The sequence below is a fragment of the Xiphophorus hellerii genome, chromosome 6, assembly GCF_003331165.1.
Source record: "Xiphophorus hellerii strain 12219 chromosome 6, Xiphophorus_hellerii-4.1, whole genome shotgun sequence".
NCBI lineage: Eukaryota > Metazoa > Chordata > Actinopteri > Cyprinodontiformes > Poeciliidae > Xiphophorus > Xiphophorus hellerii.
The window spans coordinates 17,533,469-17,550,501 of record NC_045677.1 but is presented as its reverse complement, the minus strand read 5'-3'; the positions used below and the strand labels follow the sequence as shown (position 1 = coordinate 17,550,501).

The 17,033-nt window shown below is 36.6% G+C and overlaps 1 protein-coding gene across 1 annotated transcript in view; it reads left to right on the top strand.

Moving 5' to 3' along the window:
• Positions 1–17,033, top strand: part of LOC116721673 (voltage-dependent R-type calcium channel subunit alpha-1E-like) — a 61,249-nt gene that overhangs the window by 24,388 nt on the left and 19,828 nt on the right. Inside the window, 12 exon segments of the mRNA XM_032565541.1 lie at positions 5,787–5,890; positions 9,095–9,253; positions 11,291–11,481; positions 11,575–11,678; positions 11,766–11,881; positions 13,095–13,148; positions 13,962–14,042; positions 14,985–15,194; positions 15,355–15,467; positions 15,807–15,919; positions 16,449–16,580; positions 16,866–16,935. Of these exon segments, the coding sequence (XP_032421432.1) occupies positions 5,787–5,890; positions 9,095–9,253; positions 11,291–11,481; positions 11,575–11,678; positions 11,766–11,881; positions 13,095–13,148; positions 13,962–14,042; positions 14,985–15,194; positions 15,355–15,467; positions 15,807–15,919; positions 16,449–16,580; positions 16,866–16,935 (1,447 nt within the window).

The following is a 17,033-nucleotide window of genomic DNA, read 5'->3' as shown; positions in this document are numbered from 1 at the left end:
AAACATTTCAGTCACATTGAAAGTCACAGCATTCTTTCATTTTTCTTTAGAGCGATCTTTAGTCCGAAGCAGGATTTCTGTGGGGAAACCTTGATATGCTGCTAAAACACACATGTTGGGAAAACTGCTCTGACAACATGTTACCCAAAACAATTATAGGTTTTCTTTTCTATCTAAAGATATATCTAACTTACTACATTTTACTCATGTCTACTGAGTTTGGTGGAATGCTACACTAACGCTGTGTATTCTCTTATTTGATACGGCTTATTGATCGTTCGGCTTGTATCACATTTTAATGCGCATTTCATGTATTTTTAGCTCTTGAAACTCTGCTGACTGTATTTGATCCCATCGGACAGATGTTAATTCCAGACCAAAACCCCCTGAATACTTTTCAAATCCTAGAAGAAGTCTTAGAATCTCTGTTTACAATATTTAAAGGGAAAAATATTTTTAAATCATTGCAGAGTCACAGAAGGCAGGGCATGATGCATGAAGTATGCTCTGGAAATTCTGTTGTTTGGTTTGCAGCAGTTTGGTGGTGACAGATGAGCCTTCTGTGTGTTTTTTTTTTTAAGATGACTGTTCTTGCATTGACAGCATGTATTTTGACATATTTGCATTATTTATGAGTGAAAAACAATCTGCAGGCCAGCAGAAAGCAACAAACAATATCCCTTGCTTGAACAGAATTATTCATTTGCATGCTGTTCTCACAGTGATTCAGTAAAATACAAGTTTATAAATGCTCTAACATGCCCTAAATATATAGACAATATATTTAATCTGTATCAATCAGTTGTTCATGAATGAAGAGGAAAATTAGTATCCTGTGATCCTGTGACTCTATACATACACTCAGTAATTATTTATATGACTAACAATGAATAAGTGCCTATTTTTACATGGTCACAATTCAACAAGAGTATATTACTGCTGCTGATAACGCATTATTTTATTTTATTTTTTATCAGAATAATTCTAATACAATTACCATGGAGGTGCAGTATGCTGATGTTGATTTATCTGTGCATCAGTGTCTGCAACACTGTGGTGAAACAGTGAGCAACAACATAATGCTGCGGCTGATTACTGTAGTTTTTGGTGGCGTTCTTCGTGTAGGTGGAGGTGTGTGGGAGAGGGCTCGTTCTATGCATGTAATGAATTCAGTCTCTCCAGAGTCGGTTTGCTTCAATTTCTGCAAAAGTACTTCTTGTTGAGAGCTTGCGAGGAAGAGACGAGCCTCTCTGTGTGATGATGGATTTGAGGTTATCACTTAAATTTCCAACTTGACTTTATTGTAATCTGTTTATTTTCAGTTTTATGACTTTACTAATGGCTTTCTCAGAATGGACATATTGCAATTAATATTAAACTTAAACTATTTTTGATTCTTTTCAACAGTCTGTCCTCAAAAAAGCTGTTCAACTCTGAAGGTGGTCTATCACATTTGACACCATGCTAGATTTTGTGCTTATAGCAAAAAAGGTTTGAATAGTTTTGCAAAGCTCTGCCCTCGCAAGTGTTTCCAGAGATTATTATATATTCTTGGATAAAATATATATCATATATATATGATTCATTTTGCTAAGAGCATTTAAAAACTTGAACAAACAGCACAGCAATGAACTGGAACACTGTAAACCTACCAAATAATCAACCTCAACCCTAACTTCACTTGTCTTCTCTCAATAAAAGAATCATGTCTCTTTTAATTAATCCTATATCAATGGGTTTCAGTGCTGATGGAGGGAATTAAATTAAACAAAATTTAAAGGTGATGACAATGAAGCCTTCCAACATCCAAGACCTGGAGGTATCACCATATTGTAAAAATAACAGAAACTTGCAAAAATCTGGTCAGTCAATAAGAATGGAAACAGATCGTTTTCAACATTCAATTTATACTGAAACTGTTAATAAAGACAGGATCCATATATTTTTCTGAAAATTAACACTCTTGTGTTATTGTCTTTGAGAGATGCATGTCTTCAAAGGATTGAAATACCATCGGGGGGTCGAATAAATTTTGGAAATATTGATTCTCTTTCCAGCTGTGTTATCATAATACGCTGGAAAACATGTTGATCTCTGATGTTGCATATTGTTTTAGTAAAAACAGTTTGTGTGAAAGCTGTATCTAAATGGAATAAAATGACCTCTGTGTGTGTGTGTAAGGATGATTCATCAGCTACCACAAACGGCATATTTGTTTTAATTTTGAGCAAGTCTCCCCTGAATTGTTTGCGCTCGAAGTGCAGCCTTGAAGGAGCTGCTGCAGCTGCCTGCTTTTGTTTTGTGTGTGAGGTTTGAAGGCCGTTTCCACAGACTCCCACTGCCGTGCTCCCTCTCAGTCACAGTGTCTCTCGCTGTGTCATCTCTTTGTCTGACACACTCTCACTTGTTACATTTGTGTTCACTAAAACCTAATAAACTGTGCAAAGAAATAGCAATTATTCGCGTGTGCAGCTTTGCCACCAAATATTTCAGCTTTTCAAATAAGACATAAAATTTCCGCACTCCCTTCTGTGCTGTTAATTCTGTGGTTTGCAATAACATGAGCACAGCCATGACTTACTGACGTTTGCAGCAATACTTCTGACGCATGCACAGGAGGAAACTATAGAAACCATGTAAGACTACATCCTTTGTCTCTGTCTGACTGATGTATAATTAAGTGCGTTGAAAGTTGACAGAATTCTGATCGATGAATGCTACTTTCAATCCATTTTCTGTGACTTATTCTTCTTTGGTAGAGCACAGTGGTATGGGAATTCCTTCAGATATATTGGCATAAAACTGTTGTTTTTCTTTTTTTTTCCATAATTTCTCTTTTTTTTCTGTACTAATTGTGTTTGCAGTGAGGTGATACACTGTTGGAGAAAAGTGAATAAGCATAGAGCAAGCTAATATATGGCTGCTAAATCATGATGATACAAAGTTTCCATTCACTGCATCTGTTTATTTATTTATTTATTTATCTTTTTTTAACCATAATCAGCTGGTTTCAATGATGCAGAAAGGTGTTAAAACTCTAATTTGTCAGTTTTTTCCATTCAAATCTTTCTGTAAAGTCAGTTTGAAAAGCATTGGGGAGAAGAAAGTCAGGCACATAAACTTTCTTCTGTGAATTTATGTCCTCCACATTAAAAACTGTCTCTCTCCTAGAAAAAAACCCCCAAAAAAACAACTGCAGGAACTATATTTACTGCTAATACTAACTATATAATGGTGAATCTCATAGATTTCATGACTGGCTCAGAGCTCAGAGCTTTAGCTGTGTTTGTTTCCTAGATGAAGCCAATAAAAGAGCTACTGCTTCTCAGTAACTCTTTACTTCTTCACTATCATAGAAAGGACTCCTGGAGTTCTGTTTTGGTGCTTTTTCTGTGTGTCGGCTTTTTTCCCTCAATCCCCCAGTGGGTAGTGGCAGGAGGGCGCTCACACAGAGCTTGGTTCTGCTGGAGGTTTCTTCTTGTTAAAAGGGAGTTTTCTATTCCACTGCCACCACATTTATGATCAGTGTGAGGGTATTATATGAATTTGAAGCAAAACCAAAACAGGAACAAAAAAAGACTTAATGAAGAACAACAAAATTTACAAAACAGTAATGAGGTAAATACTCAAACAGGGATGGAAAGGACAACGCAACCAGGTGAAATGAGGTGCAGCTGTGTCAGAATGAAGGAAATCAGGTGATAGGAAACAGTTGTGAAGATGGCAGACTGCGGGGAGGTAAATAAACATGTTAGAAGAATTTGGATTCAAGGGAACTATAAATTGTCTGCAAATAAAAGATAACAAAATCCAAATGCACAAAAAACTGAACACAAAAATAAAAAAAAAACCTAAATGCATTAACCCTGCCAGCAATAATGAATGCAGATACTGAATGGCAAGTCTTATAATAAATATGAACAAATTGGACAAATTATCAAAACCAAAATACAAATGAAACCCCACAACTCAAACTGTCAAGGGTGATAATGAAGGAATTGCGGCAAAGCTTACTGTTCAATTCTATGCTGTTTGCCTGTAGTTTTTTGGGGCAGGGGTGGTGGGGAGGTTTGCAAAGTGCAATGATATGACATTCATGGTTGAGAACAGTAGAAACATGTTTTTGGTCTAAACACAAACAACAAGAACCCCACAAAGTCCCAGGTTATTAATCAGAATATCTGCTCAGTCAGCAGCACGTCAGATATTCAGCTCTAATCTAACTGTATTTTGAAACAGCGTTACCTTAGCAATTGCATTTTCAAATTTAGGAGTGTTTTTTTTTTCCCAGCTGGAAATTTTAGAAATTACATAATTAATATTTTTGTTTAGCAATGGATGTGTCGTAGTGCTCTTTTAATAAGAAACAGTGCACAGTAACAAGTTGGGGAGGGTCAAAGGTCAGTTACCCTATGTCACTTACAGCTTTGCAAAACACTTTAAATCACAGAAGAGGTATAATTTAAAAACAAAATCAAAAACTTTCATTCTTCTTTCAGCCTATTCAAATACAAAGTTTGCTTTCATTTCTCAACAGTGTAGAAAAATTGCGAATAGTGTAAAAACATTTTTTTCTCACTTTTTGTTTATGCTTAAAGAGCTTTTTGTCTGCATTGTGAAAACCACATTGTCTTTTAAGAATGTTGCTTTGCTTTAGTTTGCTATGAATCTGAAAAATCTTTGAAGATTGATCGTAACAGGGGCGGTCAGCCCGCGCAGCATTCTGCACCTGCAGTGAACTTTTTGAAAAAGGTTCTGTACATGGTGAGAGCGTTTTCAGATTTCTCCGCATTAGTGCGAGCACGGCCTCACTCATTCACTCGCTCGCTTGCCCTCTCTCCCTCCCACTGCTTTTAGGAGAGATTCTGCGTGGGTTTACACTTGAGTTTCTGCCATGTGCTTTCTACTCCCTGTTCACACACACATATATATATACCCTCCCCCACACTTCCCGACACCATCCAAAGATTTTATAAGTTTGTATATTGCTTGTTTTTCTAAATGTGGGGGTCTGGGGGTGGGCGTGTGTGTGTGTGTGTAAATCAGCAAAATGGTGACATCTAATAAATAAATCTAATTTCTGAAGTAAATTTTAAATGTTTGTACAGCTAAATAACAATAGAACCTGAACTTCTCCTAATTAATGAATTAAGGCTCAAACCTGTTTTCCTCTTGGGTTACTTCTAGTACAATTTATGGATTTGAGGTATTTTGGTTACGCCTTCTTATGGGAAACATCCACATGTGGTTTCTTGTGTAAGCTACAGCGAGTCAGTTGCTCCTGATGCTGTTTTTCGGTGTTTGTGTGTAGGTGGCGGCACATCGATGTGTGCGTGGGCAGATGTGAGTAGAAATGCCTGCCAGGTGTATGTGGTTATGCATTCTTTGTCTCTCGCCATGCGAGTCTGGTACATTTAATGAAAATACTGTACCACTTGCCGGCTGTGCAGTTGTCTCAGTTTTTTTTTTTTTTTTTTCCTGTAACAAATTTACAATTTTATTTTTCCCTTTTAAGTAAATGGTTAGTTTCTAAACCTCTTTGTTTTATTTAGTAAATTTTCCAAACACAGGTTTTTCCAGCCACCACAGACAGAAATTGTTGACCTCAAGAAAGTTTTAGAAACGGATATAGATGCCTGTGGGTGTGCTTTACATGTCTCTGTGGCACATTGTGTCAAAAATGAGTCATTGGTTTGTGTAAATACAATAATCTACTGCAACTCTAACATACCCAACATTAAACTTTATTTCAGTACATGTCATATTAATACATTTGCCTCCTCTAGGATCCTGGCCACCGCTGGAGCCCACATGAACATCCCTGTTGATCTTCGGACCCTGAGGGCTGTGCGAGTCCTAAGACCCCTCAAGCTCGTCTCTGGGATACCCAGTGAGTCACTTACTGACCTCCGTCCACCAGATGTTGCACCTGAATGTTTTCTTCAGTAAAAGAAGAAATTTAATCTGCATGAAAGAAAACCGATCTTAAAGCACTGAGATAAAGAAGCATAATCTGCACAATTTATAATAACAATCTTACCTTCTTCAATAAATTCATGTTTATCCTTAAATAGAACCATGAATCAGAATCAGATTTTCTTAACAGGAATATAAAGTAGATAGAATGATTTACATGGCATTTGCACTAAAAAGCACTAAAAACAACATAACTTCACAAACGTTTATCTATTTGTATTTTTATTGCAGAAAAGAAAGCTGAAGATCATTTAGTGGATGATTTGGTAACACTACATTATTTTCGCTGTTAAATAGAAGATTATAAAAACCCAGACTTCCCTTATGGCCCATTCAGCTGGGAGTAAATTAAATATATAAATATAACAAGACCTGTTGTGTTAAACAGTGGTTTCCACCATTCCACTCTCTGAAAGCGTGCCATCTTTTCACCAGGGTCACCTGCATTAGGTTCACATCCACACTGTGAAATTATCAGTATTATCACAGTTTTGCAAAAATGTGCTAAAATATGCAAGACACATTATTACAACCCTAAGTTATTACAGTGGTGCCTGTAGAAATAATCTTTTTGTTCAGCGTAAATGTTATTATGGTGCATCTGCACACACATAGTGTGACCCAAATTGTGGACATTTTTCAATGTTCTAATTCTGTTAATTGAAAATATGGTGCAATTTGAACCTGATATTATAACAGGGTGTGCCAATGCTAAAAAACTTTAGTTTGAAGACAAACTAAAACCAGGACAAGTGGGGATACTGGACAGAAATATTAAAATACATTTTTAAAGGAAAGAAGTTTATAAATTGATAATTACATTAAAAGGCTCAAAATTTAGTTCAGCACATTTTTTATAGCAGTCATTTAAAGACTAACATATGTTTCAGTAACATCTAAGTTGGTGTTTTCATGCAAAATAAATGAAAACAGCTTTTCTACTGCTTTAAAAGACAATCCATATCTCATGTAGTCTGTGCAGTGAGGGCATTTTGTTAGGCTCAATTAACAAGTGTAAATTGCTTTCCTGTTCTTCTTCTATAGTGTAAAACAGTGGGTGTCTACTCACATTACAGGGCATTATCACCTTCTGCTGCATAAATGATTAGAACTGCCACACTCCATTGATATTTAATGTATTTTTCCATACAATTTTTTTCCCAGAGCAAAGAAATGTGAACCATTTAAAACGGATCTGAGATTCACTTTTGGTTCTCAAGCTGTCTGTTGAAAATAAATAGTTTTATGAACAAAACTTTGATTCTGGAATACTCAATGAGATTAAGTTAAAAAAATAATAAAACAGTAGAATGCAATAGAACTTGCTATAAATTCAACAAATATGTAAAAGCCTAATTTGTTTGTATGCATCACTTCAGGTTAACCCAGCATTCCAATGACATCTGCTGCTAGAGTTTTATTTGTGTGAAAGACATTTTCACTCCTATTACTCTCTATCGCATGCAAAATGTTAATTTTTTCTGCAACCTTTTCAGTATTATAGGCTAGATAATATTTCTGACCAGAGCAGAACTTGATCTTTCAAAACTGGAATTAAAATGTCAGACAATAATGTGCCAGGAAACCTATAAAAAGATATGGCAAGCAGAGGGTAGAGTTTCCTAGCAGCATATTTGAAATCCTTTCAAACGCCTTGTTATCCAGCTTCATCAGAATCTCATAGACTTCTTGTGGAGACAGCCACATTTCCATTCTTATCAATATCACTGACAATAAATGAATTACTTTTAACAGCATTAAAATACCATGATAATGTTTCTGCTATAATTTAGTAGTCTGATTTGCTCTGCTCAAACCATCAAACCATAGGTTGTCGTGGAAAAAAAACTATTTCCAAGCACTTTTCAGGTAAAATCACTCAATCAGGTTTATTCATGAATTGTGGCACAACTCAGATTGCTCGTAGGACAATCAATAATGAAGCAAGTCTGAACGGAAAGCTCTGCCAGGCAGAGACAACACATGAGTTTTATACAAAAGGGATACGGGATCCAAAGCCTGGGAAACAGACTGGTTCCCATGCAGCTGAAAAAAACAACGTCCAACCTTGTACATGTAACCCAAATAGCTTTAACTTGGTGGGAATGTACAGGAACTTAGAATAAACTTATAGCAATACAACTAGCAGGTGTAACCTTATTGTAATTTTTTCACATCAAGGTAAAGACATTTTTTTCTCATTCATTCTTTTAATTTCTTTCCAAAAGTCTGTGGGGAAATTGCTGTGTGGTTTCTTTGCCAGTGACTCAGCCCTGGGAAAATCCTCATGCCTGTTAATGAACCGTAGGGCATGTTTAAAGTTCAAATTTGCTTTCTTCATACTCATATTTTTCCACAAATACACGTACATAGAGAATATATGTAAATACAGCAAATAAACTTATCAAAACATTTCTTCATTATTTAGTAAGTTATAATTTCATATAAAAAAGCATATTGATAATTTTTTGGGCTTTACACTTCAGTTCACCCCCAGGCTCTCTAGGGTTCACCACACACATCTGCTGTCTGGAACAATACCCTCACAGATGATTGCTGTCATACAGAAAGACTATTTTCTCCAAGACAAGAATGTATAACTATGAATTCTAAAAATAGCTTTCAGGTCCAGTGATAGAGACACACAAAAATAGAGGGGTACTTCTTCTAAGAGTAAGAGAGAAGTTTTGGAAGTCTGAAAGCAGCTAGAGTCTTTTTCTAACACAGCCTAATGCAATTACATTTTATATTCTATTCTGCAAGATGAGCATCCTTTTAAGATAATGTCCTATTACCTTTCTTATGATACCATGGTTATATTTTGTGCTTTTTAGTATTTTTGGTACAGAGTTGAAAGCCTCAGGGTTTAAGCTTGTTCTTCTTAGAAGATGAAGCTTAAGAAAAAGTTGCTTTTTTCACCCTCTGAAACTTTGCATTTCATAACCCTAACCCAATAATTGAAAGTAAAAAGGTAATAAATCGAGAAGCACTGAAAAAACTGAGGAAAATGTGCAAACTGTGGTAAACATTTGCAACACAATCACATCAATAAAAATGCAAGGATATTGTTATTGTGTTAAATGTGATTTGATTTTCACTCTTTGCTCACTTATTACAGGTTTACAGATTGTGCTGAAGTCGATTATGAAGGCCATGATCCCACTGCTTCAGATCGGCCTTCTCTTGTTCTTTGCCATCCTCATGTTTGCAATCATTGGCCTGGAGTTCTACAGTGGGAAACTACATCACACCTGCCTCCCATCGGATGACATTTTTGGTAAAAAGTATACATAATGCAAATAACGTAATCTTTAAATTAAACTGAGAATAAGTGTTTGGAAACAAGAAATACATTTTTAAGATCTTTAATTCTGTCTGAGTTGATAGAAACAATTTAAATGCCATTTGAGATCCATCCACTTAGGAATTAAATTCTGAATCCTGATTTGAGTTCCTTTTCTGACATGCTGTTTTGAAGTACAGCCTATTTCTCCAAACCACTAGGTAGAAACTAATACCCCCTAGGGTTTGTTTTTGGATTATTTATGACCAGCTGTGAATAATTTACAGGCAAGTATGCTAAACATGTGGTTTAGTCAATTTTCTCAAAGAGAGGGTGTGAATATCTTTGTCTGAGGGCTTTATGAATTACAGTAGCTGCAAACTCAGAGGTATTATTAGAGTTTCTGCTGGCTTATTTAGATACCTGCTTAATTAGTCAACAACTACACTGTAATCACTCACCACACCATAGCATTTACTGTCTTTGCCTAGCTGGAGATGGATTTAGACTCAAAACCTGAAAGAAATTCAGAAGAAAACTAATTCCTCCTGACCAGTTCTGGTTGTGTCTACTTCAATTACTGAATAGGTATCTGAAAAGAAAAACAAAAACCATTTATTTAACAAAAAGTTTACAATTTCTTGGAAAAATTCAATACAATTTTTTCCCATCTTCTGAGTTTATGAGTTATACAGTCCCTTGAAGAAGTATTTATACCACTTGAAGTTTTCCACATTTTACCATATTACTGTCCTAAACTTCAATGTATTGTGTTGATTATGTGCTGCTTTATGTTAATCTATCACATAAAATCCCAATGAATCACAGTGACGTTTGTGGTTCTTACTTGACAAAAAGGTTCCAGGAGATATAATGTGTTTTTGAAAGGCACTTTGAACCTTTATACATCTCGATAATCTTAATAAAACTGTAAATCACACACTGTTTTTTTTATTATTAATTACTATTTGCTCTGACTTATTGGGAGTATATTTAAGGATATATGACGATTATAGGATTTCTAAATTCTGAATTCTGCATGGTAAACCTCAGAGTATTAAGTTTTACTCCACAATATTCATGGGGAAAAGACTCCAAACAAAATGGAAATTAATTAGAACAAATCAGCAAAGTGATAAATTGACCCTCATCAAAATTTACTCTTGGGCCCCATTTAGATAGAAAAGTGGCTCAATAGTGTGCACCAGAAATGATTGTCTGTAGATTGCATAATGGTCCAACAGCAAGACAATTCAAAAATTTACCCATATGGCTCCTGGATGTGTAGTTCAGGAGCAGATTTTCCCAATATCCTTTTTGAGACCCAGTTAAGACCTACATAGAGTGCCTTACTGCCCCAGTTCAGATATAGTAATTAGTCAACCCAAATGGGTTCCATACAAGATGGCTATTGGCTCACTATGTAACAATCCAGACTGTGTCAAATCCGTGTGGGGCACAAATCTACATGTTGGCAGAGACTCGTGGTCTCTGCATGCTGAAGTTGGAAAAACAAAACATGATTTGAGTGGAGGTGGACAACAAAATATCATTTGTTGGCAATTGTGTCTAGTTAGAGAAAACATCCTTAACTTAAAACTGGTCATTGTCTCTCATGGATGTAAAGTAAACAACACCACACTTTCTCATCTTATTTGTTAGATTTGTTTCACCGCCAACATGTGAAACAGACAGGTGGTGGATTTAAACAAGAGCTCTCTATAGTACTATTGTATCTCAAGGCATTTTTTTTTTATTTTATAACATCCAGTCTAATTTTACCACCTGCTTTACTGTCAGCGAACAGATTAGACATTGTTGCAAAAATTATTATCAAACTCTTTCATTAAAGCTAATTTAAATACAAAGGAATGTCTGGTTTGGAGTTCTCTAAGTTTAGCCATTCTTATTACTCAGTTTTATCATGCGCTTAGTTTATTAGAAAATGTAACGTTAGTGCTAGTGTTGCTGAATGTACTATAAATACATTGCGGTGACACATACAGAATAGCTGTGCTTTAATTTTTCTAGATAATGAGACTGTTGACTCATCAGAGTTGGCATTTGCATGCGGCGTGAGGAAATGTCCGGAAAAGTACGACTGCAACGACACCTGGATTGGGCCCAATGACGGCATTACGCAGTTTGACAACATTCTATTTGCTGTTCTCACCGTCTTCCAGTGCATCACCATGGAGGGCTGGACAGCTGTGCTTTATAATGTGAGTCCATACGCTTAGTCAGATTAAGAACCATGACTCATCAGACTGATTACCGTTAAATCTTTAATCATTTGAACATTACTGATATTGCAGACTAATGATGCTCTGGGTATCACATGGAACTGGATGTACTTCATTCCTCTCATCATTATTGGCTCATTCTTTGTGTTGAATCTTGTGCTGGGAGTTCTGTCAGGGTGAGTGGGCTTCTTCCTGTGTTTGCAAGAAAAAAATGTCTTAGTGTCAGTATAGTGGAGTAAGACAGCTGTTTCCTGCCTCCTCAGAGAATTTGCCAAGGAAAGGGAGAGGGTGGAGAACAGGAGAGCCTTCATGAAGTTACGTCGGCAGCAACAAGTGGAAAGAGAACTGAATGGCTACCGAGCCTGGATAGACAGGGCAGGTACTAAGAAGAAGAAAAACTTTGCATCTTGCTATTCTGCAGTACTGTGTGATAGAACTGTGACCTAGTAGGTTTTCCTAAACAATAGCTAATTTGGAAATAGTTTGTGGACTCAATAGTGGCGAAATAGCAAAACATTTTAACACTATTAAATTACACATCTTTGCTGGAACATTTAATTTAATGATTAGATTTCACTAAGTGGCTTATAGTGGTTTATATTTACAAATGTTAACTTGGTGCTTTTTGCAAGAGAAGCAGGTTCAATTAATACCCAGCTACATAGAATCCAATTTGGTCCAAATTGAAGTCAGAGCAGTTTAATTCATTCCAATACAATCTGAGCATATAGTCAAATTGAAAACAGTCTTGGCCATGAGTATTTTCTATGGAAAGAAAAACAAAAACACAAAGGTAATGGCAGTGGTCGCTTCGTCAATTACTCAATCAACAATAGAGTCGGGTGTAACTTTTATTAGGACAAATAACAAGATTGCACATTGTTAATGGACGTGATAGCTCAATGACTCCACCCAGGAAAGGACACACTGGTAAACAGAATCACTGGGCTAGCTGTACCTTTTTATAGAAAAGAAATGGACAGAGATATGAAGAAATGGCCCCAGTAGCTTTGTTGGTCATCTCAAGGAAAGCGGCACATTCAAACACAGAAGGTTTAAAGACTTTGGGTTTAAACCTTACCGAAGCTGCGTGAACTACCCAAGCCCTGGCATGTTTTGGAAAGTGACTCCTTTACCAGGGTTTGAGATCTTCATCAGAGTCACAGAGTTGAGAAGCACAAACATGCAGTGCTGTAATGGCATTCTACATTGCTTGTCTCCCACGCAAGCAGAGGGTGAGAAAAAGGTGATACTGACTCACTGACTTAAATTTGTGTGCATGTACGTATGTGCACGCGCATCTCACTGTTTACATGCCCGAGTGTGTGCGCGATGTAGACGCTGTGCATAGTTATGTGTGCACAAATGTGGGAGAGTGTGGGAAGAAGGAGAAAAGAGAGACAGAATACAAGATAGATCGAGAAATCAGTCTTCAGAGAAGGTCAACCCGGCCTCTTAAGGTAGAGCTTACATCAGTTCCTGAAAATGTTTGTAGACGTCCTAAACTATTTATCCCTGAAAACTGTAAAGCTCTTCTTCACATGGTTTGAATTGTTGCTTTGTATGTAACCTCCAGCTTTATTACATTACAGAGGAAGTCATGCTTGCAGAGGAGAATAAAAGTTCAGGCAGATCCCCATTAGATGGTAAGTTCCTATGTTGTTGGAGAAGTTTTCTTTTTACTTTTCACTTGTCAGTGTCTTATTTTATTCAGTGAATCTTCAATTTGATTTGACTTTAAAAACATGAATTAGAGAATTAATAGTGTGATGTGGAAAAATTACAATTAGGTTACACCTGCTAGTTGTATTGCTATATGTTTATTCTAAGTTCTGTACATTCCCACCGAGTTTTGACTATTTGGGTTACATGTACAAAGTTGGACGTTGTTTTTTTCACAGCTGCATGGGAACCAGTCTGTTTCCCAGGCTTTGGATCCCATATCCCTTTTGTATAAAACTCAAGTGTTGTCTCTGCCTGGCAGAGCTTTCCATTCAGACTTGCTTCATTATTGATTGTCCTATGAGCTCTCTGAGTTGTGCACAATTCATGAATAAACCTGATTGAGTGATTTTACCTGAACAGTGCTTGGAAATAGTTTTTTCCACGACATAGTGTTTGTAACAATTCAAACTCAATGATTGTATTTTCAATTGGCCTCAGACGTCTGGTTATCATGTCATTGCCACCGATTTATTACTTTTTGTGGTGCTAACATCATAATAAAGTTTAAGAAATACAATTATCATTTGTGATTAAGACTACAAATAAATATTTTACAGTACTTTGTGTCCTGCTGGTTTAATTCAAGAGAAAAACTCTAGACATCCAAAAAACTCTTTATATCTGCAATTCAGATTGTGTTTTATATGTTCAACATCCCTGTAGAATCTCAGCTGCAGGTTGATCTGGAATTGCGTCACAAGAAGTTAATTTCTTCCATTTTGTGTTTTTTTCAGTGCTAAAACGAGCAAGTAAAAAGACAGGTGCACGGAGAGGCGCACCAGGAAGTGACAAGTACACAGACATGTCCACCGCCAGTAAGTCAAGGACATTTCTCATTTCTTTTTAACTTATCGTAGAAATTTTTGGACAACATATGACCACCAGTTCAAATAAACTGGAAAACCTGTAAAATCTCAATCTAGGTAAAATGTTTCTTTGACTGTTTTTCACCAATAAAATGTATTCAGAATGTAATGTGAACAGTGTCTATTATATACCAATATTGGCAGCAGAGCTTCAAAACTTAAAGAGTAGTCTAGTCTGCAGTTGCCTCATTCTGTACCTACTTAGAAACAGCATGTTCCACATTTACTGGTGCCCTGTGTAAAAAGTATTTTGGATATCATATCAAAGTATATCGCATTAGAAAAATATCACAAAAATATTATTGGAAAAATACATCCTTAAGTTTAAGTTAATTTTTTAGTTTGAAATAAAAATATATATATTTTATGTAATTTTTATTTTTATTTTTTATTTTTTCAAAAAATAAATATGGTGGCATATTTATTGGAAGCCCTATTTACTCTCACAAAGAGAGTAACAAAAGGATATCTTAATTAGCAACCTGTGAGTTCACATTTTATTGGGCTGCTAATATGACACAGAGGTCCATTTCTATTAGTCATTCTTCAAATTGGGAGAGAAAAGAAAGCATGCCATTCAAGTCATTATTAACAAGCTTTACCTTGCCACCACAGACAGTGAGCAGAGTGGAAAGGGACTGAAAAAAATCCTAAGATAACACTCAGGCAACGGGTGGGATTTATTTTGTACTAAGATTGTATTAAACCAATTTGAAACATTTTCACATTTTCACGCCTCTACTTGGAGGTCTCTACTTGGACATTTTCACCCCTGTCCAAGTAGAGACACCCCTGTTTCTACTTGGTCAGGGGTGTCTCTACTTGTGGCATTAAAAAGGCATAAAATCTTTTTATTTTGTTCATTGATGTTCCTATTCTTCCTACCTCTAGGCATGTCAAGATCAAGAATGAACTTTCGCAGCGGCCGTCGTGGCCCAGCTGCCTACCTGCGACGTAAAGAGCGCATGCTGCGCATTTCCATCCGCCGCATGGTGAAGACAGACACATTCTATTTGATGGTCCTCAGTCTGGTGGCTCTCAACACCATCTGCGTGGCCATCGTGCACCATGACCAGCCTGACTGGCTGACCATCATCCTCTGTGTGTTTCAATCATGAACAGCTGACAGGGTTTTTCTTTTAAATAACACCTTGAAGAGAAAAAATTTAGGTCACGTTTAACGATGGAGCTGTTTGTGATTTTATGGTACCTCATTTGAGCTTTTTGACATGACTGGTTCTGGTTCTCTTCATATCTGCAGACTATGCAGAGTTTGTGTTCCTGGGGCTGTTTCTGGCTGAGATGTTTTTGAAAATGTACGGTCTGGGTTTCCGGCTCTACTTCCATTCATCTTTCAACTGCTTTGACTGTGGGGTGAGATCCTTCATCCTTTATTCTGACTCCATGTGACTGTAGAAAAACCAACCAAAATTATTTTTGCTTCATAGACATTAATGTTTCGATTTCATGCTCCACAATAAAGACTTTGACATATAACTTGGAATAAACAATTATTCTTTTAGATTATAATTAAACAACATCTCGAACTAATAAAACTCACCTACAAACTTACATAATCATTGCATGCTTTTTGCCTGAGCTAGTAAGACTTGAACATATCCCTCCTATAGCTAAATTTTTCTTAACAACAATCAAGATTAAAGTCATGGAACATAATTAGTTTTTCTTCTTCATGTGTAACATGTTTTGCAGGTCATTATCGGCAGCATCTTTGAGGTGGTATGGGGCTTTTTTAGGCCCGGCATGTCGTTTGGTATCAGTGTACTGAGAGCGCTGAGACTTCTGAGAATATTCAAGATCACCAAGTGAGTTTGTCGGCCTTCAAAAACAACAAAAATTAAGTGAGAAAACATGTCACTGTGAGGGTCAGAAAGTTTTAGTCAGATAGATTTATAGCTTCTTCAGACCTTTATGAAATGTAAGACTTGAAAAATCCCATAACATAATAACTTCACTTTTGTTTTAGCTTACCTAATAGCACAGAGACGCTCATGTGACTTAATTTTACACCTATATGATATCTAAATTGAATTCATTTATATATTATGTCAAAGGCTTCATAACAGTTTTTTACAACAGATTTTGGCTACTTTATTTAAATCCCTGTTTCCAATATTAGTGGCAGTATAATTGCTATTACAGTAGGCCAGTTTCAGTAGCAGAAGTCTTTTGCATAATTGTAGATAAAAAAGAAAAGAATCTGTCTGCCTTTCAGACTTTTTAAGGTCCAAAATTAGAACTGTGGGATTTAAAACCTCTAATGACTTTAAGACCTTGTAGAAATTCTGGTTTCAGAGAAATTGATGTGTCAAATATTATTTTTTTTCTTGGCAGGTACTGGGCTTCTCTCAGGAACCTGGTTGTTTCCCTGATGAGCTCCATGAAGTCCATTATCAGCCTGCTTTTTCTTCTCTTTCTCTTCACTGTGGTGTTTGCACTGCTCGGGATGCAGCTTTTTGGAGGGAGGTATGAACTGACTTCTTTTATTGTGAGTTCCTGTAAAACCAGTTTCTATTTTTCAGTTTGTTTTAACCTACACTTCCGCACAAGCTGTCGTTCTGAAACAGTATTTACTGGGTTAAAAATGCAACAGCAGTTTCCTCAATGGCCTCTTAGAGGGAAGAAGGAGAGGAAGCATTATGTCTGGATGAAAATAACTCTCTGCATCCTCTTCGTCCTCTTTTTTTTCTTCCTCCAGTTCTTCCTCATTGGTCATATCTGACCCTGCCTCTCTATCTGCTTTCCCTCTAGGTTCATCTTTGAAGATTACACTCCCACCAACTTTGACACGTTTCCAGCTGCCATCATGACAGTGTTTCAGGTTTGGCTCCCACAGATCCCCCCATCCTGCCTGCTCTCCATGACACATTGCACCCTGGGATATTTCTCACCCCAGGCGCAGATTAAACAACTCTGCTC